The 25,163-nt window shown below is 42.3% G+C and overlaps 1 protein-coding gene across 1 annotated transcript; it reads left to right on the forward strand.

The window, feature by feature from the left end:
* On the forward strand, nt 1–23,975 carry slc2a1c (solute carrier family 2 member 1c; the record flags this gene model as incomplete). The annotated part of the gene is made up of 12 exons (XM_083791676.1): nt 1–423; nt 798–1,091; nt 11,879–11,962; nt 19,040–19,138; nt 19,548–19,708; nt 19,843–20,083; nt 20,293–20,455; nt 21,107–21,291; nt 21,928–22,029; nt 22,451–22,552; nt 23,317–23,520; nt 23,796–23,975. 12 exons carry the CDS (start codon nt 1–3, stop codon nt 23,973–23,975), a joined length of 2,238 nt encoding a protein of 745 aa, XP_083647802.1.
* Between the last annotated feature and the right edge of the window lie 1,188 nt (nt 23,976–25,163).

Here is a 25,163-nt window from a genome sequence, read left to right on the forward strand (position 1 = left end):
ATGGGAAAGCCTCTGATCAGGAAAGTCATCACCACAGACGCCAGCATGACAGGCTGGGGAGCCACGCTGGAAGGATTCACAGCCAGAGGTTTATGGGTGGGGCCACTATGTGCCCTTCACATAAATTACTTGGAGCTTATGGCGGTCTTCCTCGCTCTGAGACACTTCGAGCAGCGCATCCGGGGTTGCCACGTCCTAGTCAGGACAGACAACACCACCGCCATGTGCTACATCAACAGACAAGGCGGACTCAGGTCCCCTCGTCTTCATCAGCTGGCGCGGAAATTAATCCTGTGGTCCGACACACGCCTTCTCTCTGTAGTAGCGTGTCACGTCCCAGGTCTTCTGAACACAGGGGCAGACCTGCTGTCCAGAGGACCTCTCCGCTACGCAGACTGGTCGCTACAGTCTGCAGCGTCCCAGGTCTGGAGCAGGTTTGGGAAACCCAGGGTGGACCTCTTTGCCACAGAGGAGAACACGAAGTGTCCCCTCTTCTTCGCAATCAGGGGACCATCAACATCGGGGCTAGACGCTCTGTCACACCGATGGCCCAAAACCCTTCTCTACGCTTTTCCCCCGCTGTCCCTCATCAGCCCCACTCTGGACAGAGTGAGGACTCAGGGTCTGACGGTGCTCCTAATAGCCCCGTCCTGGGGGGTCTGGAGGTCGGAAATAACCCCCCTCCTCTACGACCAGCCGTGGAAAATTCCTCTTCGAGCGGATCTCCTCTCCCAAGCGAGAGGGGAGATCTTTCACCCTCACCCCCAGGACCTAGACCTATGGGTCTGGCCCGTCAGAGGGTGATGTTGACTGCAGTGGGCCTACCTCTGAACGTTATCGAAACAATTCAAAAAGGCAGGGCCCAGTCAACTAGGGACCGTTACGACACAGCCTGGCGCGTCTTCGAGCAGTGGTGCTCACGAAGACCAGACCAAGTTGTCCCCTACCAGGCCTCAGTGATCGACGTCCTCACGTTCCTACAGGAGCTCCTAGACAACGGTCTAGGCCTCTCCTCAGTCAAGGTCCACCTGGCAGCAATTTCCGCCTGCCACCCGGGCCTTGATAACCAGACGGTGTGGAAACACCCGCTGGTAAAACAGTTCATGAAGGGTGTACGCAGGGAACACAGGACATGCAGATCCCTTGTCCCCTCGTGGGATTTGTCCCTGGTTCTAAAGGCTCTGGCTACAGCACCTTTTGAACCACTACAAACAGTGAGCCTCAAGCTCCTAACCTTGAAGGTGGCTCTCCTGATCGCCCTCACGACGGCGAAAAGGGTCAGCGACCTACATGCGCTCTCGATCTCTCCAGACTGCATGAGGTTCAATGATGGGTCGACCAACGTCACCCTAAAAGCAAACCCCACCTTCATTCCCAAAAACGCTCTCTCAGTGTGTGTACCAGTGAACCTTCAGGCTTTCCACCCCCCGCCGTTCGCCTCTGACGAGGACAGGAGGCTTAACTGCCTCTGCCCAGTCAGAGCCTTACGCATATACGTGGATAGACTGGCTCCCTTCAGACAAGGAAGCCAACTCTTTGCGTCCTGGGGTGCCAGGACCAAAGGAAAGCCTGTCACGAAGGTCACTATCTCCAACTGGATAGTGGAAGCCATACGTCTGGCCTACACTAGCCAAGGAGTGGATTCCCCTCAAGCCCTGAGGGCCCACTCCACGAGAGGCGTGGCAGCTTCCTGGGCACTCTACAAGGGTGTCTCTATTCAGGAAGTCTGCACAGCAGCAAGCTGGTCTACACCCTCGACTTTCGCTACATACTATAACCTAGATGTGGCTGCGCCTTCGTTAGCGCACGCAGTCTTGGGCGCAGCGGCTCAGTAGAACATCAGGGCAGCATAGCGCTGCCTCCTGTTCTCCACAAGGACTAGGTTCTGGACCTAAAAGGGTCCGAGCCCCTCCCAAAAGACTTACCTGGGACCCACTGGGAGTTCAGGGAGTTCACGGGAGTTCATAAAGTCCCATAAACGAAAGGTATTTCGTGAAATTTCTATTTAATACAACGTTAAAGGTTACTTTAGTAACCACGGTTGTATAAATAAATTGAACGAAATACCTTTCGTGGAACGCCCTTCTGTTCTCTATAGCAGAAGAAAAGTTCCGAATGAGGGATGACGTAGCCACGTCCGCTTTATACGGCGTGGGCGTAGCTTCCTACGTCACCCCCAAGAGCCCAGGACAGCAAAATTCTAGAATTTTCTGTCCTGGGAGCACATAAAATAATGTTCTGCAGCTAGGTTTTGAAGGAAACCTACCCATAAACGAAAGGTATTTCGTTCAATTTATTTATACAACCGTGGTTACTAAAGTAACCTTTAACGTTGCAAATTGCTCTAAATGTAGGTTATGTTTTGTAAAAATCCAAATCTACAAAGTAACTAGTTAAATTTCCAGATATTGTAGTAGAGTATAAAAGTACAATATTGTCCACAGTAAATGTAATGATTTACTTTCCACCAGTGGTGTAAAGTAACTAAGTACTTTTACTTAAGTACTGTACTTAAGTACAATGGTATTTAAGTACTTTACTTGAGTATTTCCAAGTTGAAAACTTTAGGTACTAGTTACTTTAGAGAACCCTATACATTTTGGCAATTTGAAAATAGCCGATCTACAAGCTCACAATCCATTGTGAGCTTGTAGATCTGCCATTTTCAATTGTACACATTTTGAAGTGGGACATTCTGTAGCAATATGAGTAGCAATATGAGTAGCCTACTTAAAGTACATTTTGATGCATACTTTTACTGTAACAGAGTTGTAAATTGCAGTATTGGTACTTTTAATTAAGCAAAACAATTGAGTATTTTAGTTTGTTACTTTGTTCGTTTCCTTCTCAAACAGGACAAACATTCCTCAGATTGTCACAACAAACAGTCAACAGTCCTACAAACAATAATGTTCAGGAGGCTAAAACCCTTCTTAACTATCCTAACGCAGGCAACCCTTCTTCTTCAAACAATTCTTACCTTGAAACAGGACGTCAGACAAGTGCTCTGCAAGGTCCACCGTTCCTATTTAAATCTAAAGCCACGCCCACTGGATCCTGAAAGTCCGTCCGTCATTGGTCCCTCAGAGTGAATGAATCAATAAATCCACTGCAGCAGTGTGCACACGCACGCACGCACACGCACACACACGCACACACACACACACACACACACACACACACACACACACACACACACACACACACGCACACACCACCCTGTGGCACCAACCGGCACTGACTGTTACACACACGCACAGGCACGAGTGGTGGAACTTGGAGTAGCCTGCACTCTCAAAAACGTTTTATATTATATTAAATTATCAAGAATAAATTATAAATATAAGGTTTTCTTTAATTTCCTGAAAAATGTACCTTATATTTTATATACAGACAGACACAGACAGACAGACAGACAGACAGACAGACAGACAGACAGATAGATCTAGAATGGTTACAGTATGATAGCCTATTGTGTGATTGTGGCCCCCGTAAAATCTGAATCCCACCCACCCCTGTTCCCCCTCACTATGTATGTTTATTTTCCCTTTTTACCTCCTCTATGATGATTTCCTGTTTTGACTATAATATAGTCAAAACAGGAAACTATATTATAGTTGTGTATATTTGTACGTCTTTAAATGTTTTGATGAATTGAACCTATTGTAAAGTGTAATGCTTTATGGTGCCGTCCACTCACAGTTAACAGTTTTTGTAATGAGTGCTTGAAATGTACTGTAATTATGAAAACTGTCAATCAATCAATCAATCAATCAATCAATTATTATTATGGCAACAATAACACAGCTTACTGTGTCTACACAGTAAGCTGAATTATAAAGTGTGAATGGAGGTTCTAGTTGAAAGTGATTTTTTGACTTCAATGTCCTTTTCTTTACCAACTGCACCATCACTATCATAATATGGCACAGTGACACTTCCGGGCGCTTTTATCTGTCCGAGAACATGGGCTCAACAGGACCAGAACACACCTGGGTTTTCTTTTCGAACCCTCCGAAATCGTGAAAAACAACATATGCCCTCCGAGACCATGGACTATAGCCTTTTGCTTTTCCGGGATTTTCACCTTTTTTGAGTGGTGCAACCACTCCTACAATCAGGAATGTCCTATGTATCATGTATCGTGTATGTATCCGTCATGAGCACGAGTGGTGTGCGCATGCCTGAAATTCAAAAGAGAGAAGTATGTGACATGGCTGCCACCTGCTGGACGCAAATCCAACTACTGACTGTCTAGGTGTCTAGGTTGTGTTTTTCTTCTTTATATACCGTTATTAATTATTGCCTACAATGTAAATTGTGAAATTACTTTACTGTTGAAATGTAAAATTTACATTTCAATGAATGGACCTGTACAACAAAAAAACTAAGGCACTTTACCGGAATGGGGTTCAACTCCCTGCAGTGCTCTGCTCAATTTGTTGTATTTACATGGTTCATTTTTATTTCCTGCTCATTGTGTTGCCTTTTCATAGATGATTACCCCCACGTTATTTACTGTGTTTGTACTCTACCTACTGTAGGTGCAACTCTACCTAGGTTGCTACCTAGGTGCAACTTTCCATAGACAGCCCATTCATCCAAACAGAAGTCCTATTTAATTCACCAACATTGCAGCTGTACGAAAAGCTTGAATTATCATTTTACTATCTGCAAAGTATTTGTTTCATAAAAATCCACTGAAAGGTCATTTACTAGTCTTATAAGGTCATCTATTCTGGTCAAGGTAATTTCTACTGGTCAAGGTCCTTTATACTGGTCAAGGTCATTTATACTGGTGAAGGTCATAAATACTGGTCAGTCATTTACTAGTCTTATGAAGGTCATTTATACTGCTCAGGGTCATTGATACAGGTCAAGGTCATTGAGCGGCATATAGTGTGCGATTCTTCATCATTGTTGAAATGCTCATTGTGTTGCCTTTTCATAGATGATTACCCCCACGTTCTTTACTGTGTTTGTACTCTATCTACTGTAGGTGCAACTCTACCTAGGTTGCTACCTAGGTGCAACTTCCCACAGACAGCCCATTCATCCAAACAGAAGTCCTATTTAATTCATCAACATTGCAGCTGTACGAAAAGCTTGAATTATCATTTTACTATCTGCAAAGTATTTGTTTCATAAAAATCCACTGAAAGGTCATTTACTAGTCTTATAAGGTCATCTATTCTGGTCAAGGTAATTTCTACTGGTCAAGGTCCTTTATACTGGTTAAGGTCATTTATACTGGTGAAGGTCATAAATACTGGTCAGTCATTTATGAAGGTCATTTATACTGCTCAAGGTCATTGATACTGGTCAAGGTCATTGAGCGGCATATAGTGTGTGATTCTTTATCATTGTTGAAAAAATCACACCTGTGTGAACCGAGTGGTGCAACTCCCCTCTCTCCCCCCCCCTCCTCTCTCTCTCTCTCTCTCTTTCTCTCTCTCTGCTCTGTCAGATTTATTATGGATATCAATGAACCTAGACATTCAGTAGTTGGATTTGCGTCCAGCAGGTGGCAGCCATGTCACATACTTCTCTCTTTCCAATTTCAGGCATGCGCACACCACTCGTGCTCATGACGGATACATACACGATACATGATACATACGGACATTCCTGATTGTAGGAGTGGTTGCACCACTCAAAAACACAGAAGCACAAAACTTGGATTATTGTCTCCACCAGGCCAAAGGCATGGGGAGAGAGTATGTTTTGCACCAGTAAAAGTGACCTTCACCAGTATAAATGACCTTCACCAGTATAAATGACCTTGACCAGTATAGATGACCTGCACACCTGGTTGGTTATAAACACTTATATTAATAAAAGTGTTTGTCTGTGGCTGTGGCACAATCATTGGCTGTAAAATATGTATGCTCAAAATATCAATAATATCTGTCTCCAGAAGAAGACAGAACTGATGGTGCTCAACATCCCAAACCCCCCACATTGACGGAGTGGACTAAGGGCCGATTTATACTCCTATTTTAGAGGGGGGGGGGGGGGGGGGGGTACCGTCCTAAAGTCGTCTCTTCGGTGCTACTGAAAATGTCTGACGAGCCAAAATCATTTTGGCACTACAGCGCCGAAACAGCGGGCCCTAAACCTAGTTAACCTAGAACATTTCACATACTCCTACACAACAAAGATAAAACGTTTGATTGATTGAGTTGTACAATGATATACAACCCTAAACTAATTTAGAATACACTCTGTAATTGAAAGACAGCTGACTGAACATAATATTGGCCAATATGTCAAATATGTAAATATTCCTTTTAATGGTATGAAATGGTATGGCGTGTACGTGTTACAATTGAACCACTTTGCAAGTCGTTCTTTGGCGTTGCTTACAGACCAGAACGAACGTGCATTGCGTCTAAACACGATGCAAACTAATGAAGAACATAAGCATGCAGACATCCATGTGGATTTTTACTCACCAACATCAAAGACAAAAATTGTAGCCCACAGATACTCCAGGTGTAAAATTTTACGCCTTTTGAGAAAAGCCAGTTTTTCGCCAATAATTACCAGTAGGATGAAGGTAAACACTTGAAACTTTCTGGGCATGTAGAGTAGGTATGCTGTACACATACTGACGTGATGACGTCATGATGGCGTTGACCAATCAAGAGATAACGTGCATGTTACAACCATGACGCGTTACAACCATGGCGGCTCTCCCTACAATAAACAACCCCATGGGGGAACATAAATAATAGAGCCCACCGGTGGTGCTGGGGTGGTGGTGGGAGCAAACATCACATAACAGGAACCATAAGCAGAAGGAAGGCAGGAAGAGCATGCAGTCTAGTGAGCTTAAGTAGCCCACCCAATTGGTCAGCTGACTGCCACATCAGCGAATGACATGTGGGTCTTGCACACACTGAATACATTAGTAATGCAGCATATTAACCCCTTGAGTATAAGAAAGCTACCGTGAGCACGGCATGAACCCACTCAAGTATATCTGACTGAACAAACTCTGCAAGCTATACGTATCATTTCAGCTTACTGTGGACACACATGCTGGAACTTTTTACTTTGAAATGTTTTGTAGTTTCTGAGTTATTTAACTTAAACTCCCAATGCATTCTAATAGTCACAGCATGTCCAAGATTAAAATCTCCTGAGATCACAGTTCTAATATAGTTAGTGGAACAGATAGATAAAAGTTCTGATATTTCTATTAGAAATACAGCTTTGCTGCATTTTGGAGAGCGATGAATAGTAATCATTAAGCGGCAGTGGCTCAGAGACTGTGTTTAATTAACTACAATAAGCAATTTGGTTACAATAGTCTGGAGCTGTCAAATCTGACAGCAGACTTCCTGACGTCACTGTCAGGAGTGGAGTAGATGAAAAGGAAGGAAGGTACTGTACTGTATAGGTACAGAGGAAGGGAAGGAGTGGAGTAGATGAAACTGGATCCAAGATGCAGCTGCGGTACATCTGTCTTGTACTGACACATGTGGCATTTGACTTCCAGTGTGAAGTTCAAAAGAGTTTTATAATGACGCAGCTGCTTAGGGATGTGTGTCTGTGTGCAGTGCACGTGTGGGCATGCTTGTCATGAAGGGTTGGATGGGAAGGTGGAAAGGCTGCTAGAGTGGGTTTCATAGGTGGATAGGTGAGGACTGGAATTTTCTGGGCTTTGTGAGTGACGTGTGTGTAGTGCAGGTGCTACATGCAGTCATATCAGAATGTTTCTGGCCTCCTTTATTCTTTCAACAGTGGCTACAATCACTCAGGGATCTTAGAATGCATTACGTTTTAACAGTTCTAACAGTATTAGGGCCGATTCATACTCCTATTTTACCGCTGTTTCGGCGCTGTAGTGCCAAAATGATTTTGGCTCGTCAGAAATTTTCAGTAGCACCGAAGAGCCGACTTTAGGACGGTACCCGCCCACCCGAATCTCAAATGACGTCAAATTGTAGGCTCTACAGAGCCGAACCGACTTTTATTCGTCTCTAAAATAGGAGTATTAATCGGCCCTTAGTTGTGTTGTTGTTTTTGAGTGGTGCAACCACTTCAAAGAACAGAAATGTCCGTGTTCACCTATGTATGTGTTCACCTATGTATGTATGAGCACCAGTATAATGAGCACCAGTAGGGGCGCTGTTTGCCAGAAAAAGAGAGAGAGAGAGATAGTATTAGTGCTGCACTGTTGCCTGCTAATGAGAGAGAGGGGGGGGGGGGAGTTGCACCACTCAGTTCACACGGGTGTGATTTATTTCTTAACACAAGAATGTTCATTGTCAACTTTTTGTTCAAACTCAGACCAAAAGGTGTCAGTCAGTTAACTGAGTAAGTACATACATTTTGGTCATTGCCTGTTCCTTTTCTGATACACCAGAAATATTAAGCCTTTGGTCTGAAAAGGTATTGATTCATTTTCAACCAAGATTTTTAATTGTTTATACTAGAGCGGTGTCCGTGGGGCCTCTACAGCGGTGCCGGGCACTGGCCTACTTGGAACGACGCAAGTTGGAAAATGCATCTACAACCATATAGCGCTGCGAGTTACCTGCACTGGAATTGATCCATCCAGGCATCCATCCATCTTCCCTGCACTACTCAAGTCTTCACCATGGCTCCCCCCAATTCAACATAAAACAGGACACACCAACAATTTCATTATTTTGTGTTATTATTATTAGTTTTAAAATTGAAATATGAATAACCATGTATCTTTTTTGTAATATTTAAAATATTTAAATACCACTCAATATCACTACCACTGTGCTTTTAAATGTAAGTAAAGTGAGTCTTTATTTATGTTTGCTGCCACAAGAGGCCACTTGTGGAAATCTCTGTCCTTTTAGCTTTTTGTATTGGAAGGTGTCAGTATTTCAATTTGGGAAAAGGTCTTCTGTCTACAGATTGGGCACCAGTGTATACAGTGTCTGGATGGGAAAGTATGGCATGTTGGCATGTATGGCATGTTAGTGTCCCACAAAATACAAAACAGTCTCATTTTACAGATGTGTGACATCATTTGTGAGTGTGTGTTTGGAGAAGGGGGTACAATTATAGTTTAGTTTGTAAGTTTGTTCCCATGTGCGCATTGAAACACTTAAAACACAGATCAAACACCATTACAGGTAATTAGAGTTGGCCATTATGGTGTATGATATGGTTAAATGTTAACAGTGGGGTCTGTGCGTGTGTGTGTGTGTGTGTGTGTGTGTGTGTGTGTGTGTGTGTGTGTGTGTGTGTGTGTGTGTGTAGGGGGGGTGGGGGGTGTACAGAGGCATGCACCATTCACAGTTGTGCCTGATGCCTTCTCTGCCTAAAGCACTGGTTCTCAATGTGGGGGCCTCGATGGACCATTATCTGTAACTCTCATTAAAAAAAATTGCTATTTGTACACTCTTGGTGGGCCCCAAACCAGCCGCTGAGAAACAGTGGCCAACACCTGCCGGGCAGCCTAGCTCAGGGTCACAGGGTTGCCTGGCAGGAGGCCAGGGCTGTAGCGTCAAAGGTCATGTTCTAGACAGGCGTATCTACACACTGATTGAAAACTCAGCTGGAGGAACACATGCACATAATGTGCAGGTGGACAATGTGTTCTTACCCACTCTTTCTCTCTGCCTTTATGGCCATGGAGTGTAGGCCTACTGTAAAATCCTGAGTGTTCATGACAAGTAAGGGTCTATTTGGGTCCATTATAGTCCTGGTCCAGAGCGTTGGCGAGTTCTCTCTTGCTAAAGTTCTCGACGGCTAGGTCCATTACACTCTTTTAGTTACAAAGGGATAAATTAACACACTGTTACTATTTGCAATTAACTCAAACGATACCGAGAATCGCTGGAGGGCTGCTCCACTCCGCTTCGTCGCCGAGTGGAGGCCGCTGTCCATATCGGAGCGCACTGCTTGCGCCATCGTCCGTCCTCCCCGCTGAAGAGAAGATCACTTGGTCCCGCTGTAGACTGAATGCCGGTCACACCAAAGGCACAGGTTTCGACGCTCCACCATGTCGTGTATTTTCACACAACTAACTAACTAAACCATAGAGAAGACTGGAGTTCTCTAAAGCATACTGCAGACTGTACTGTAGTGAAAACCTTGTCATCAACACGTCAGATGAAGAAACGCAGCTACAGTATGTGTGTTTACACACAGCTGAATTCAGCGATTGACCAATCAAGCATTCATCCAAGCCATGTAATAAATCCCTATAGGCCTATAGCACGAAATGTCTCTGAAACGTATAGATCTTATTAATTCAGCCTTCTCACAACCCAAGCCACCATTGAGTTTGATACAGACTTTGACAAATAGCTTGCTCATTGTATCATTCCTAATTATCCCTCTGGTTGTACACAAACATATTAATTTGCTTTGGCATTTCAAAATAGATAAGCGATGGTCATGGCATTGGCTTGACACTCATCTTATAGTCTTGGGACAGCATTCTCCAGTTGTGATGCTCCATTCAACATCTCTGAAGCAGGCATGCTCTTAGGCCTACTAAAACACTTTGGTTAGGGGGAAGGTTCAGGTTCCTAATATTGTCTTGGGTTTTGTAAAGTTGCCCGAACGGCCAAGGCTCCAAGAATAGACGCAGTCCAAGAATGTACATCTTTTGTTGTATTTATTTACCTCCAAAACTGATGAACAGCCCATATGACGGATTGTCACAGCCTGGGTCTGAGGCAAAACAAAATACTGCACGAATGATACTGGCCACAATACACTTTCAAAAACCAAAAGTAAGAAATAAACACTTGATAACTAACAAAGACAAAAACAACCAACCAAGAACTAAAGACACTGAAAACAGGCTATGCCTTTCCTGAAGACCCTGGCAGCTCTCCCTTGGTGTTGTCTCTTTGCTGTCTCAAGCCAACTGAGCAATCTCCCAAACATTTCCACAAGCCTCCCTTATATACCAGGTGAGACCCCACCCACAATGATTAGTAATTGGACCAATCTACTCAAACAAGGTAAACCATGACCCATGAGTTAGACCAACTATACAATTACACATTTAGAGTCTGAATGTTTTCCAAGGCATCACATCAAACACAAAACAATTATGATAGCATTAGGCAACACCGATAAGTAGTACAGTATATGATGCTACACATAGCCACACCTCCAAGGAGCTTAATGACAGTCAATTAATGGGAGCAGCTGTGCAGTGTGCGTTTGTAATGTTCAGTTTCACATTGTGGAGTCTTCTAGTGTCTATAGGGCACGGGTTGCCCCGTGACAGGTTCTATTTATGATATTGAAATGTATCTTTTTGCCACTTGAATTGTAATAAGTCTATAATATAACAGACCCTCAGGTGCCCTACCAATTCGGCCTTCTCTCTTTCATGAGTGTGACCTAAGAACTGCCCTGTTCCATTTGTTGTATTTACCTTTCATAGACTTTTGAGTGTATAACTGTATAACTGATATATTGTCTCCTCAGCTTTTTCTAGATGATTTCTAATATTTATTAAATGTATTTAAATCTCTTAAATTAATATAAAAATGCTTTTGCAAATATTTAACCAATGACTTAAAATGTATTTATTATTGCACATAGCTTAACACTGTAAACAGTAAACACTTATTGTGCATTGAATGTTTATCTATTCTGGTTATATTTGGTATTTATGCGTTGTTGCTTGCCTCAAAATGGCTTCCCAATCACTTGATTGGTTTTTCCTGATGATGACCACACCCCCTATGGAGTCCACCTGTTATTGCTCCCCTATAAGTGTGTGTTTGTCCTATGGCTTGTTTATTCCCTGAAGAAGACATCCTAGGTCGAAACGTTGGATAATAATAAATATACAGCATCGTGGCTACGAGTGTGCAGCCTTTTTCTCACTTTTACTCCTAATATTGTCTTTGCACTGCAGGTCCATTACTCCAGCATGCCCATGCGCTTTCTGTGCCTCAACACATTCACGTGTCTCTGTGAATCTACTGTGAATCTGTTCCAGGTATATCTCATTATGTTCTTATACCCTGCAATATCAAGACATGACACAGGTAGCTCACATAGTCTGCTTTTTAAATTTCAAATCGGTATAGTCAACCTGATCAAGTAAACCCCTACAATAAAATGTAGGCATTTAGATGCTCTTATCCAGAGTGACATCGGAATCAGTAAAGTTAGCGTGAGCTCCAGTCAGTCAACAAGGTAAATAGTCATAAAGTGTAGAGAGAAGCTGTGCCTTGAAGAAACTTTTACCAAGTAAACAATGAATCTAGCATCTGTCTAGATGAGAACATGTGACCATACTGTATCTGCATAATAAACTAGCACAAGAAGCGTAAAGTGCGAAGAGATTATTTTCAGACTACAGTATGGCGGGAAATTGGGATTGAGTCTGCAGTTCTGACTGCAATGGGGAGTTTATTCCACAGTTTGGGAGCCGTGAGGGAGAAGAGTCTACTATGTATGTATTCCATAGACTCTTCTCCCTCACGGCTCCCAAACTGTGGAATAAACTCCCCATTGCAGTCAGAACTGCTGTCCCGAAGGCTTGGACAGCATTCCTGTATGTGTTAGCTAATTTACTTAATACTCAGTAAGCGGGAAAGGTAAGGTAAGGTAAGGTAATTTTATTTATAGAGCACCTTTCAAAACAGTTGTTACAAGGTGCTGTACAATAAAATAAAAGGAATAAAATAAGAACATTTCAATCAAAAGTAAACCAACAATGAAATAAGAAACAGAGCAGCAAAGACAGTACCTAGAAATAGATAAGATAAAACAATACAGCTATAGAAATCACTGGAGCAAGCCAAAATGTTTGCGGTACAAATGCGCTTTCAGTAGTTTCTTAAAGATCTCAACAGACACAGCGTTTCTCAAGCAGAGTGGTAAATCATTCCACAGTGTGGGCGCAACAAATTCGAAAGCTCGATCTCCTTTGGTTCGCAGCTTAGTGGCGGGGATAATGAGAAAACCTTTGTCTGAAGACCTAAGTTGTCTCATATTCACCTTGGGGTGCACCAGTTCACTTAAATAAATTGGGCCCAGCCCATGAAGAGATTTATAAGTAATTAATATTTTTTTAAATTGAATTCTGGAGTCGATAGGAAGCCAATGCAAGGCTGCAAGCACAGGAGTGATATGTGACCTCCTTTGTGTGTTAGTTAGCAGTCTAGCAGCCACATTCTGCACAAGTTGGAAGCGGTAAATAGAGGAGCGACTCAATGTTGTAAACAAAGAGTTACAATAGTCCAGGCGAGACGAAATAAAAGCGTGGATAAGTTTTTCCAGGTCTTGTGGTGTTAGTAAAGTTTTAATTTTAGCAATGTTTCTCAGCTGGAAAAAACATGTTTGGACAACCTTTTTTACGTGTGCTTCGAAACTCATTTTGTGATAAAAAAAGAACACCTAGGTTTTTTGATACCTTAGTATAATTTGCTGTAACAGCCAAAGACTGCTGAATTTCACAGTGGGTGCTCTCGGGACCTATAATTAGGATCTCAGTCTTGTCAGGGTTCAACTGTAAAAAGTTTTGGGACATCCAGTCCTTAATGGAATTTAGACATTCTTTTAAAATAGATAAATTAGAATGCTGAGAGGTTTTAAAATAAAAATACAATTGTGTGTCATCAGCATAACAATGATAAGAAATGTGATTAAAACGACTAATTAAAACACAGAGAAGTAGCATATACGTACAGGGAAAATAAAACAGGGCCAAGAATTGAACCTTGAGGCACACCACAGTTTAAGTGCGCGGAGGATGACACATGGTCATTAATGGAGACAGCGACAGTCCTATTGGACAGGTAAGAGGCAAACCACTGTAAAGCAGTCCCCCGTATACCAACCCATTCCTCAAGCCTATTGGTAAGTATGGCATGGTCTATCGTGTCGAAAGCGGCAAAGGTTGTAGGGTGGCTCATGTCTTGAAGGTATGGGGGTGCCATGCCTTTGGTTTGTAGGCCAGCATCAGTGTTTAGTACTGATACTTGTACTTTGAATACTGACTGGTTGGGATCCGAAGTTATTCTGTGAGAGATTGAGATAAAGCTGGTTAGAAACAACACATTCTTGATTTTTTTTTAAGAAAGGAAAGGAGTGATACTGGTCTTATCTGTTGTGTTGGTTTGTTGAGGAGCAGCATGACTCAATCTGGCTGACTTGGAGGCAGATGGGATGCAGCCTGAGGTTACAGATGTGTTGATGATAGTGCTGCTATACTATGAAACGAAAGGAATTAGAATTATTAGATCCAGGGCCATGATCTGGGGTATTACACATTTTACATACTTCTCATCTCATCTACATATGGACGTGAGATGAGAGACAACCATGAGGCCAGTGCGCAATCTGTGGATGAGTTTGGTAGCAAAGCTGGGGATTGGGGTATATCTGTACAGTACATGCAAAACCCAATTTGGTAATGAACAATGTCGAGTTGAGTAGTGGTTTGCTCTTGTCCTATAGTTGGAGAGGTCGTGCATGGCTATAGACTTTTGGTCTTGGTGTTGGGTGGTGGGAAGTCATGTGGTGTGGCGGTTAGAATCCCTGTGACACCAGCCATTCACATGCACACATACGCATGAACTTGCGCAAGCGCTTGCATGCAAAGAAAAACGTACACACAGAACACACGCATGCTACAGCAGACCACACAGGACAATTTGCCTACAGCAGTTCACGCGTCTCTGCTGAGATATTTGCACGTTTCTCCACTTTGATCACAGCCTGGATTGGGTTAGTCTCTCCGGGGCAGTGTTGGGAGTGTGCTCCTCCTGGTCTCCACATGGAGCACTGTCAGAGGAAGACATCTTTAGGATGTATGTTTAGGATCAACACTCAAAATATACACAAACAGATAGGATGACGGATGGATGGGATGCTGGAAACATTACAGACCAATTAAAGGAGGGGAGAGGAGATGAGAAGAAAATTACAGAATTGAATTAACTAATATTAATGTACCACATTTCATGTGTCATGACTCCAGTCACACCACTGTGCGATGGGTGTTAATTGCCTTTAGAGACACGTACACCTTCTAATATAGACACAGTTTCCCCTTGATCAGCAAAGCAGCATTAGATCAGCTCATTATGACATTGATATTAATGATTGTCTCCACCAGGCTGAAGGCATGGGAACTCGGGGAGAGAGTATGTTTTGCACTTCGTCCGTGTGTCCGTCCGTGTGTCCGTCCGTCTGTCCGTCCGTCTGTCCGTGTGTGTGTCCGTCCGTCCGTCTGTGACCAGCTAATCTCTGGCAACGTTGGCTTGATCCATACCGCAGCACACACACTCTCTGAATGCCAGAGCTGAACCTCTGCCCCAAAGTTTTCACATTGGCCTGTGATAGCGCCACCAGGAGGCCGCTTTGTGCAAAACACATCTTTTGACAGTACACCTACATATTTTGTCCAAACATCAAGCAAATTGGTACACAGTCTCTAGAGCCATTCAACTCTGAGTGTTCTGTTTCAAACAAAATGCCACGAATCATGAACACATGGAGTGATTTCTGTGAAATTTTACACGCACATTCCCACTATGCCGAGAAAGACATGCCACCTATAACTGCACCGATCTGTGTAAAACATTGTATGCACACTTTAACATCTGCTCTTTATAGCGCCACCAGGAGGCCGAAATATATAACACATTTTCACATTTTCTAAACCCCTTCAGATTTTATCCAAATTTCACACAAATCTCCATAGTCATCTCCATGTGATCACGAAGGGTTTGTTTGATTTCTCATAATCCATCCTGATTGGCTACGATTGGCTTGTAAAGTTTTCAGGAGTAGCCTCCTAAACATTTTGCCAAACATCACACACACTCCTATCCTCCTGGTGGAGACCTGTGCCCAGAAGGGCACTTTTTCTAGTTTCATGAGAATTCTTCAAAAACAATTACATATTACTTAGAAGTCTTGGAAGGTATCATTTCGTTCCAAGACTTCACCTGCAGTACTTTTCTTCTTCATGACCATATAGGCATGACCATAATGCATCCGATGGCATATTGTGATCATAGCGGTTTCCATGCTGTGCATGTCAAACCTATTTCAGGGGTTCCTCAAGTCTGATGGTTGCACAGGGTTGTATATAACCATATATGTTCACATACCGAACCGGTATGTGATACTGAACCGGTATGTGATACTGAACCGGTATGTTCACATACCGAACAGAGCAGATCTACAAGCTCACAATGCGTCACTGCAACATGTTGTGGTAGGCCACACCAGCACGCAACAAAGTATAAATCACCCTTCAGCTTTGTGTTTTGCGCACATGCCGGGGGCCATTCCATTATGGCTTTCACTGACAGAAAAAGTATACCAACTTTGTAAAAAGAACACGCACACACACACACACACAAGCTCGCACACACAAGCTCACACACACACACACACACACACACACACACACTCACACACATCACAGTAAACAACAGTGCTATTTGCCAAGACATACTCCAAGTTCCAGGAATTGAGTATAGACTGCATTGCCATTAAGCACTGATCTGGAAACAGTTTTCCTGTTTCCACAGTTACTGATGTTAGGACCTGGGAACAATGGGAGCTGATTCCAAATCAGAACTAAAAGGGTAGTTTCATCCCGGAGGCCTCTCTGCCTGTCCAGTGCTGTAGTCTCATTCTGTCAGGCCTACCACAAATTCACCAGATGGGTGCGACTTCAGCACTAGACCTGTGGGCCACAAGGAAACAGAGTGGTACAGTACAAGCATGTGCACGTGTGTGTGTGTGTGTGTGTGTGTGTGTGTGTGTGTGTGTGTGTGTGTGTGTGTGTGTGTGTGTGTGTGTGTGTGTGTGTGTGTGTGTGTGTGTGTGTGTGTGTGTGTGTGTGAAAGCATGGTCACTCAGAAAGACCCAGATCTGTATCTGCTTGCGACAAAACAGACATAACTCATGGATGAAGACAGGACCAACACACACCTCAGGAAGAGAGCGTGAGGATTAAAACTAAATAAGACCAACTTCAATCAATAGACATTATGATTAACCAGACCGAATCCACCTATTCAAAGTATATTTTTAGTTTATAGACCTTAAGCTAATTGAAGTGTGGCGTTAACATTTTGGTTAATCTTTTTCACACAACCCTGGACAGAATTCATGCATTCGACAGCACTGTGTTGTGCAGGTAAGCTGGACGTGGACGTTCTACCAAAAGAGTCTTTTGTGATTGATGGACATTTTACATGGCTTATCTATCGTCAAAACTGATTGTGTAAATGTGTATTGCATATCTCTGCTGTCAGGGAGAAACCACCTAATGTTCATTCATCAGGAAATGATTAAAGTTGGTATTGTGACATTATATATTATCAATGACTTGCATGAGAGGTGGTGGAGTTAGCTTTAGCAGACAGTTTGAGGGTCCAATGGAATTAAGAGGTTTTTCATTGGTTCAATATTCTTTTTAACCAACACACAGATGTAAAAAGTGTTCAATAGCATTGATTTATGAAACAAACAAAAAATTTAAAACAAAAAAAGGAAGTTAGGTGGTGTCCTCCCGAGAGCAACGATATATTCTTTATGCTATTATTTAATTGCTGTCACCATTTGTGATATTTGTGATATTAATATAAATGAAAAATGACATTAAAAAATTGCATGATTTCCTTGTGATGAACTTTGAACACTTACAAAAACATTTAGAGAGATTAAGGATAGGGTTAGAGAAGTAGGGATAATGATTTTCTTTTTATAGTCAACTCAATCTTTTAATATCTCTCTCCAGCTGGAGTATAATTGCTTATAACCACACATACAGTAAGACATGTCTACTCAACAGTATTTGTACTGTACTGTATTGTATTGTACTACAATGCCACTCTACACATTTGTTAACAGTACTTTTAGTTTTTTATGGTCAACAATTCAATCATTTATCTCTCCAACAATAAATAACACAAAAGTGTGTAATCGATTATAGCCTACAGTACATAACATAAGTCTAGAGTATAGTTGTATACTATAACGCTACTCTACAACCTATAGTTTACAATACATTAAGTGAAACTGAATGTGACATGATTCACATCATGTCACATTAGTTACCATTATCTTACCTAACATATACTATCTATGTATCAATATAAACTGTATCTATAACCTGTACAAGTTTTAGTGAATTCTCTAATCATGGGCTTTGACAGCAGATGAAAGCAGACAGTAAATCCACAGTATCTTCAGGGAGTGATACCTCTTCTTACTCAACTAGATGGCTTCCAAGGAGGTTAGTTTCCTTTTTTCCTCCAGTTTTTAATATTTAATATCATATTGTCTATGTCCCTCAAACGTATTTCTAATGGTTTGAGCCTCAATCACCACTCTGATATAACCAGTCCATGGCATTTCTTTTTTGCTTCTGAAGCTCTTTTAGCTGCAGTACGACAATGTCCTGAGGTGGTGGGGGTGCTGATATGCAACTTGTTTAATAGTTGAGTCATTATAATACTGATGCTAGATAAACATAGGCTTGTTTCCAATCCATGCCAGCTTGGAAAATCAACAATGGCGGACATTGTAAACAAAGTAGAAATGCAAATTTGGAACTGAAGACTGAAGAGAGGGAGGAATTATACAAAGTAGGGTGACATCGATGATCACAAATACGACCAAATCAGTTGAGCTGTTCCTGAGAGCAATTTCCATAAAAGCCCCTATATGATGAGAAATCCTCATTGTTCAAAATTGCATAATTGTGGGAATAGAAAATACACAGGGGAGCTCAAAAAAGAAAGAAAGAAAAAGTTGAATTTTATGTTATAGGTCCTTTAATTGAATGACCACTGTGTTGATGTGGGCCAACACCTCCATCTGCTTATGTTACTTCAAATGCAAGCATCTTGTGGTAAAGGTGGGAGTGCAGTTCAGCCATCATGCCTTTCCTAGCCCTGTGCCGAGCGGTCATGAGGGTTTCTCAGGAGGAGCGAGTCACAAAAGTTCAAGGGTCAAATGATGTGCCTGACCTTAAGATCACAAAATATGTTGTGTGATGCAACCCCTTGTTTTACCTCCCTCCCTGCATGGTTCGCTATAGAGCCGTTTGACAGCCACACTCCTGACCTCCATACTGGCAGCAGTGTTAGGCTCTCTGCAGATTGGCTACCACACAGGCAATGTCAACGCCCCGGCTAAGGTGAGAAGGAGAGCGAACGTACATGCATTGTATCAAGATTGCATTGCTGAATGCATGCATGTTTTCATTGCAACCAACCACTAAACCCAGTGACTGATAATGAGGTGCCCCATATATCATTGAAATATCCCATATCGTACAGTATATACCACAGTAGCTACTGTACTGTTTATTATGATTCTCATATTTTATGTCCAAAAACAGTTGAAAGTTATGTACAATGCTGACGCCACACACACACACACACACACACACACACACACACACACACACACACACACACACACACACACACACACACACACACACACACACACACACACACACACACACACACACACACACACACACACACACACACACACAATGCTGATGACACACACACACACACACTCTTGTCTTGTTGTAGATCATTGAGCAGTTCTTCAACAACACCTGGAGATCCAGGCATAACCAATCCATGCCAGACCACAGCCTGACTTTCCTGTGGTCACTCTCTGTCAGCATCAAGGACTTTGGAGCCCTGCTGGGGTCCCTGGGGGTCAAATACCTGGCAGACTCATGCGGACGGTACTGACACAATTATGGGTGTGACAGATAACCGATTACAAATAAAGTGTGTCAGCTGCTACAGTATATGTATAAATTGTAAATATACAATAGTACAGTAAAGTATATGTCTATGTTCCCATTTCTCCTGACAGACGGAACTCCATACTCATTGTGAACGCTATATCTGTGGTGGGAGCCAGTCTGATGTTTGCCTCCAAGTCCAGCGAGTCCTTTGAGGTTCTAATCATGGGGCGCCTGGTGTTCGGCCTTTTCTGTGGCCTTGTGATGAGTCTCAACCCCCTCTATATACAGGAGGTGTCCCCCACTAACCTGAGAGGGGCCTTCGCCACCCTCAACCAAGTCTCCTTTGCTACTGGCATCCTCATCGGAATGGTGAAGATGTGTTAAACTTGCTTTTGTTACGTTTATAATGCTTTTCCTTTGGGAAATGTAATAAAACTCTACAGCATAACGATGGTTCCTCAAATTACAATTTAGGCATTTAGCAGAACGGTCTTAATCCAGAGCGATTTACAGTAAGCAAGGGCAACACACAGTAATACATGAATGAATAGATTTCTCTGTGTGTCTTTGCTGTATAGGTGGTGGGCCTGGAGACTGTGTTGGGTACAGAGCATTACTGGGCCATGATGCTGTTTCTATCGGTCGTCCCAGCTCTCCTGCAATACCTCACCCTGCCTCTCTGCCCTGAGAGTCCCCGCTATCTGCTCATCAACCGGGGCAAAGAGACAGAGGCAGAGGCTGGTGGGTTCTACTGCTAGTGGCATAGATCTTTAAATGTGAAAACGGTATGGATCTACAATGCCGTCATTTACATTTTAGCCACTTATCTGTTTTTTCAGTGCATTAAACATAAAGTTACATATTAGCATTACAAGTAGACAATAACACAAAACATGGAGGAATAATTGAATGTGGAGGAATAATCAATAACAGCTAGGTCCAGTATTAATCATTTCATCATATATTTATTTGTTACTGCATTGGTACCACTCAAAATATAATGACACTTATAGATGTCATGCTACTTCCTTACAGTTGGGTTAACAAAATAAGTAGAGGCGAGATGGAGCACAGAAAATGCTATGGCAATCCAGCCGGGGATTGCCCATACTGAGGTTAAGACTGAGGTTAGGGTTAGCGCCCTACGTGGCCGGTTAAGACTGAGGCGTGACCAGTTAAGACTGAGGTTAGGGTTAGCGACCTACGTGGCCGTTTAAGACTGAGGTTAGGGTTAGGGATAGTATTAGTAATCGGTCGGACTAAGGGATTTTGTACCAAAGACACATCACCTTCCTTAGAGCCCCAGCTAGTGTTGCTCAAAAAGTGTATTTGAACATATTAAAATTCTCAGTCTAATGGTTACACACTATATAACCTGTTGTTATCCCTCAGCACTAAGGAGACTGCGAGGCAGCACAGACAAGATGTTTGCAGAGTTGGAGGAGATGAAAGATGAGGCGGCCCATACCCAAACTGGGGTTACTATTCATGAGTTCTTCAAAAAGCGCAGCTACAGGCAGCCAATCATCATTGTTCTTGTTGTCAATCTGGGAAGTCAGCTATCTGGATTTAATGCGGTGAGTCAGTAGGTTTTTTTGTGGTTCCATTAGGTTCCAAAACAGGTGTCAATAAAGAGATTAGTTGTGTAGATATACTATTTTTGGGAGAAAAAACTAACCTGAAGTTCACCTTAAATTCAGTCATCTTTTCAAATAATTGTTTGCCATCAAACCATATACACTATAGAGAGTAGACAGCTTTTTATCAAAAAGTCTCTTTCACACCTGAATGAAATCTTTGTGTGTGAACTTTGTGTGTGAAAACTTTGTGTGAAATCTTTGTGTGTGAATACATACAGAACTCATTGAAGAACCATGCCCGAAGGTGGTCCTTGACCAAAATATTTGGACTAATGGCCATTTCCACTTCCACAGAAAAAATATCGTATAAAACGTAATGTGGTTAAAAACAATTATTGCATGGTGCTGCTCTTTGTTTGATGAATATTCACTTGCAGGGTTGTGGTATTTATCTAATGAATTATTCAGACTCTTTCTCCAGAAGCTCAGCACTTCTTCGCGGCTCCCTGTACTCCTTGTGGGCCAGATTTCTGGGGCAACATGTCAGCACGGTTAACTCGGGTCCTAAAATCACAGTGGGAAGGCCTAGTGACCCACTGTGCTCAAAGTAACCTCTCTTCTTTCTCCTTCTAGATCATCAATTATTCCACCACAATGTTCCAGGCAAGATTTGACGAGGCCAAATACTTGACTCTGGGTGTAGGAGCTGTCAATGTGACCTTCACTTTGGTGGCAGTGAGTACAGATTCTACAAGTAAACTTTGATATTAAAAGCCTATTAATTCTGTAATTGTGGTTTCATTATGTAGTAAAAACATGCAATAATATGTGCCGTATTATGATATGTTAAACAGACTAGGGAATAGAGGCTGAGAAACTTGGGTTTAGGGACCAGCAACAGTTTACTCTATTCAAGATGTTGCCAAATTCAACAATTTGACTGGTAAATATTAAGTCAGGGCACAGGTAGGTGAAAACTAGACTCTCTGGTAAAAGTAACAGATCCAACTATAGTATTGTCAGTTTCTTCTTCAAGTTATGTAAATACATTGTAAGGATTGGAATAAGGACAATAATACAGCCAATATTTCCTTGTGGGTGATATGTAACAGTTTGATAGTTTCAGAAATAACACATCTCTTATTCCCCCATCCAGTTCTTCCTCATGGAAAGGGCAGGAAGGAGGAGACTGTTACTGACTGGCTTCATTTCTATAGCAGTATGCAACCTTTTGATGACCATAGTAGATTCTGTCCTGGTAAGATCATTTTACATCCGTAATCAATGTTGGATGGCGGTCACGTTTTTGCCCAGTTTGTCTGTTTATTTTTGTTTTTTGTTTGTTAGCATGGTAGATTATCTCCAAAAGGTTATTAGGCCCGCCTATTGTATTGTATTGTATTGTGTTGTATTGCATTGCATTGCATTGCATGAACCTTTAACTTCACACCAAAAGGGAGAGTGGTGGTGAGTGTGGCTCACCACAAACGTCCATATACTGATTATATGCAACACCATGACATGTGTGGCCTTTCAGCAGACATAAGGGTTTACATTTCTAGCCCAACCAATCAAAATGCATAAAAGAGAGCACATTTGCAGACACTGAACAAATAGAGTGCTGAACAATCTGACATATCTTGACATATCATACCATGCATTTGACTGACAATCCCTCTTATTAGTATTATTTATTTTCCGTTGTATATTTAAATCCAATTAGCATTCTAAAAGTGGGATGACCACTATTTCACAAAAAAGATTCACATCTACGCTTAAAATATCAACAGGGCAACATTTGAATGGATTATGGTACTATGCAAAAGGATGGAATTCACTGTCCAATCTTCCTTCCTCCACCATTGAGAGACATCACACACAAGACACCTCCATAACCATAACCTCTTCCGTGTCCAATTAATCTGAAATCTGCTATACCAAAAACCTAAGCCAACTCACAATGACTAACCAATCACCAGTCATCAACTGGTATATTACTGTCTTTCCCCATACCACCTACAGCACCTGGTACCTGAACTACGCAGTGTCCAGGTCCTTGTGGTTTTCTGCCTGATTTCAGCGTACGAGCTGGGCCCAGGGCCCATTTCCTGGTTCATTGCTGCAGAGCTATTCGATCAGCCCAGCAGACCCATTGCCATGGCCTTCACCAGCATGCTCAATTGGGGAGGGAAGTTTGTATTGGCCCTGCTTTTTCCTCCATTGCTGGTAAGTTTGTGCTGCTGGTCTGTTTCCTATTCAGTTACTGTTGTTTGAGTGAAAATCAGTGCGTCAATATGGGGAAACTCTGATTAAATGTTCTATTTGCTCATATTCTTATACTTTGACCCCGTTATTATATATATACAGTAGGCTATATATAGTGTACATTCCTCATAGGCTACTGTATATATATCTACTATAAGTTACACTTTATCAATAAACAAAAAATATCATGTAACATACTGTAATCCCTCCTATACGCCTCTCACTGTCCATTACAGAAAGTATGCGGTGCCTATGTGTACCTCCTCTTCATGTCTGTGGCTCTGTTTGCATTCACCTTCACCTGGAGACGCTTCCCAGAGACCAAGGGACGCACCTTTGATGACATTGCAGCAGAATTCAGAGGAGCCGAGGGCATCCCCTTGCACAATAAGCCAGGCTTCAACACCTTTACCTGAATGACCCTTCAGCTTTTGAGACTGAATCCCCCCCCCCCCCCCCCCTTCCCCCAAGGATATAATCTGGAATAATATGCTGTATATAGTGTACTGTGCGTACAAAACACTGGGGTAGGTATTTATCATGAGTGATATTATGTCTTAAATGGGGCCAAAGTGGCCTCACTTCATTTTGTCAGCATTGATGTTATGAAGATAAGAAATGTTTGACACCGATAATGTATGTTTTGACAAGGCATTGTTAGTTTTATGTGTTTTTTAAATATTATATTGAAGCAGGCATATAGTGGATGGAACAAATGACACTTGCATAACTCAAGGGAAAACATATTAACTTGTTTAAAGATGTTGAACTATCTACAATTGAACATCCAATGTGTGTCTGGGGGGGACATTATCTGCGGCCTGGCTGCTGAAGTAGACTCACCCACCCTCTGGATTTTGGATTCCAACCAAATACTGTTTCTTTCCAAAGTATTACTTGTCTGTAAAAACTGGCATGTGTTTGATAAGACCCTTGTGAAAACCAGGAAATATGTCCAGTATGATTACATCATACTAGATGATATATGAGCTCTGTTATGAGAACCAGGAACAGGATGGGAGTGCAATAAAGCACTAGGGGGTGTACATCAACCATAACCGTTACTAGGGGTTATAGTTTAGACTAGAGTGATGCTTTGGGTTCAAAGCACTAGGGGGTGTACATCAACCATAACCGTTACTAGGGGTTATAGTTTAGACTAGTGATGCTTTGGGTTCAAAGCACTAGGGGGTGTACATCAACCATAACCGTTACTAGGGGTTATAGTTTAGACTAGAGTGATGCTTTGGGTTCAAAGCACTAGGGGGTGTACATCAACCATAACCGTTACTAGGGGTTATAGTTTAGACTAGAGTGATGCTTTGGGTTCAAAGCACTAGGGGGTGTACATCAACCATAACCGTTACTAGGGGTTATAGTTTAGACTAGAGTGATGCTTTGGGTTCAAAGCACTAGGGGGTGTACATCAACCATAACGTTACTAGGGGTTATAGTTTAGACTAGTGATGCTTTGGGTTCAAAGCACTAGGGGGTGTACATCAACCATAACCGCTACTAGGGGTTATAGTTTAGACTAGTGATGCTTTGGGTTCAAAGCACTAGGGGGTGTACATCAACCATAACCGTTACTAGGGGTTATAGTT

Source organism: Protomyctophum parallelum (assembly GCF_964188405.1).
Source record: "Protomyctophum parallelum genome assembly, chromosome: 20".
Taxonomy (NCBI): Eukaryota; Metazoa; Chordata; class Actinopteri; order Myctophiformes; family Myctophidae; genus Protomyctophum; species Protomyctophum parallelum.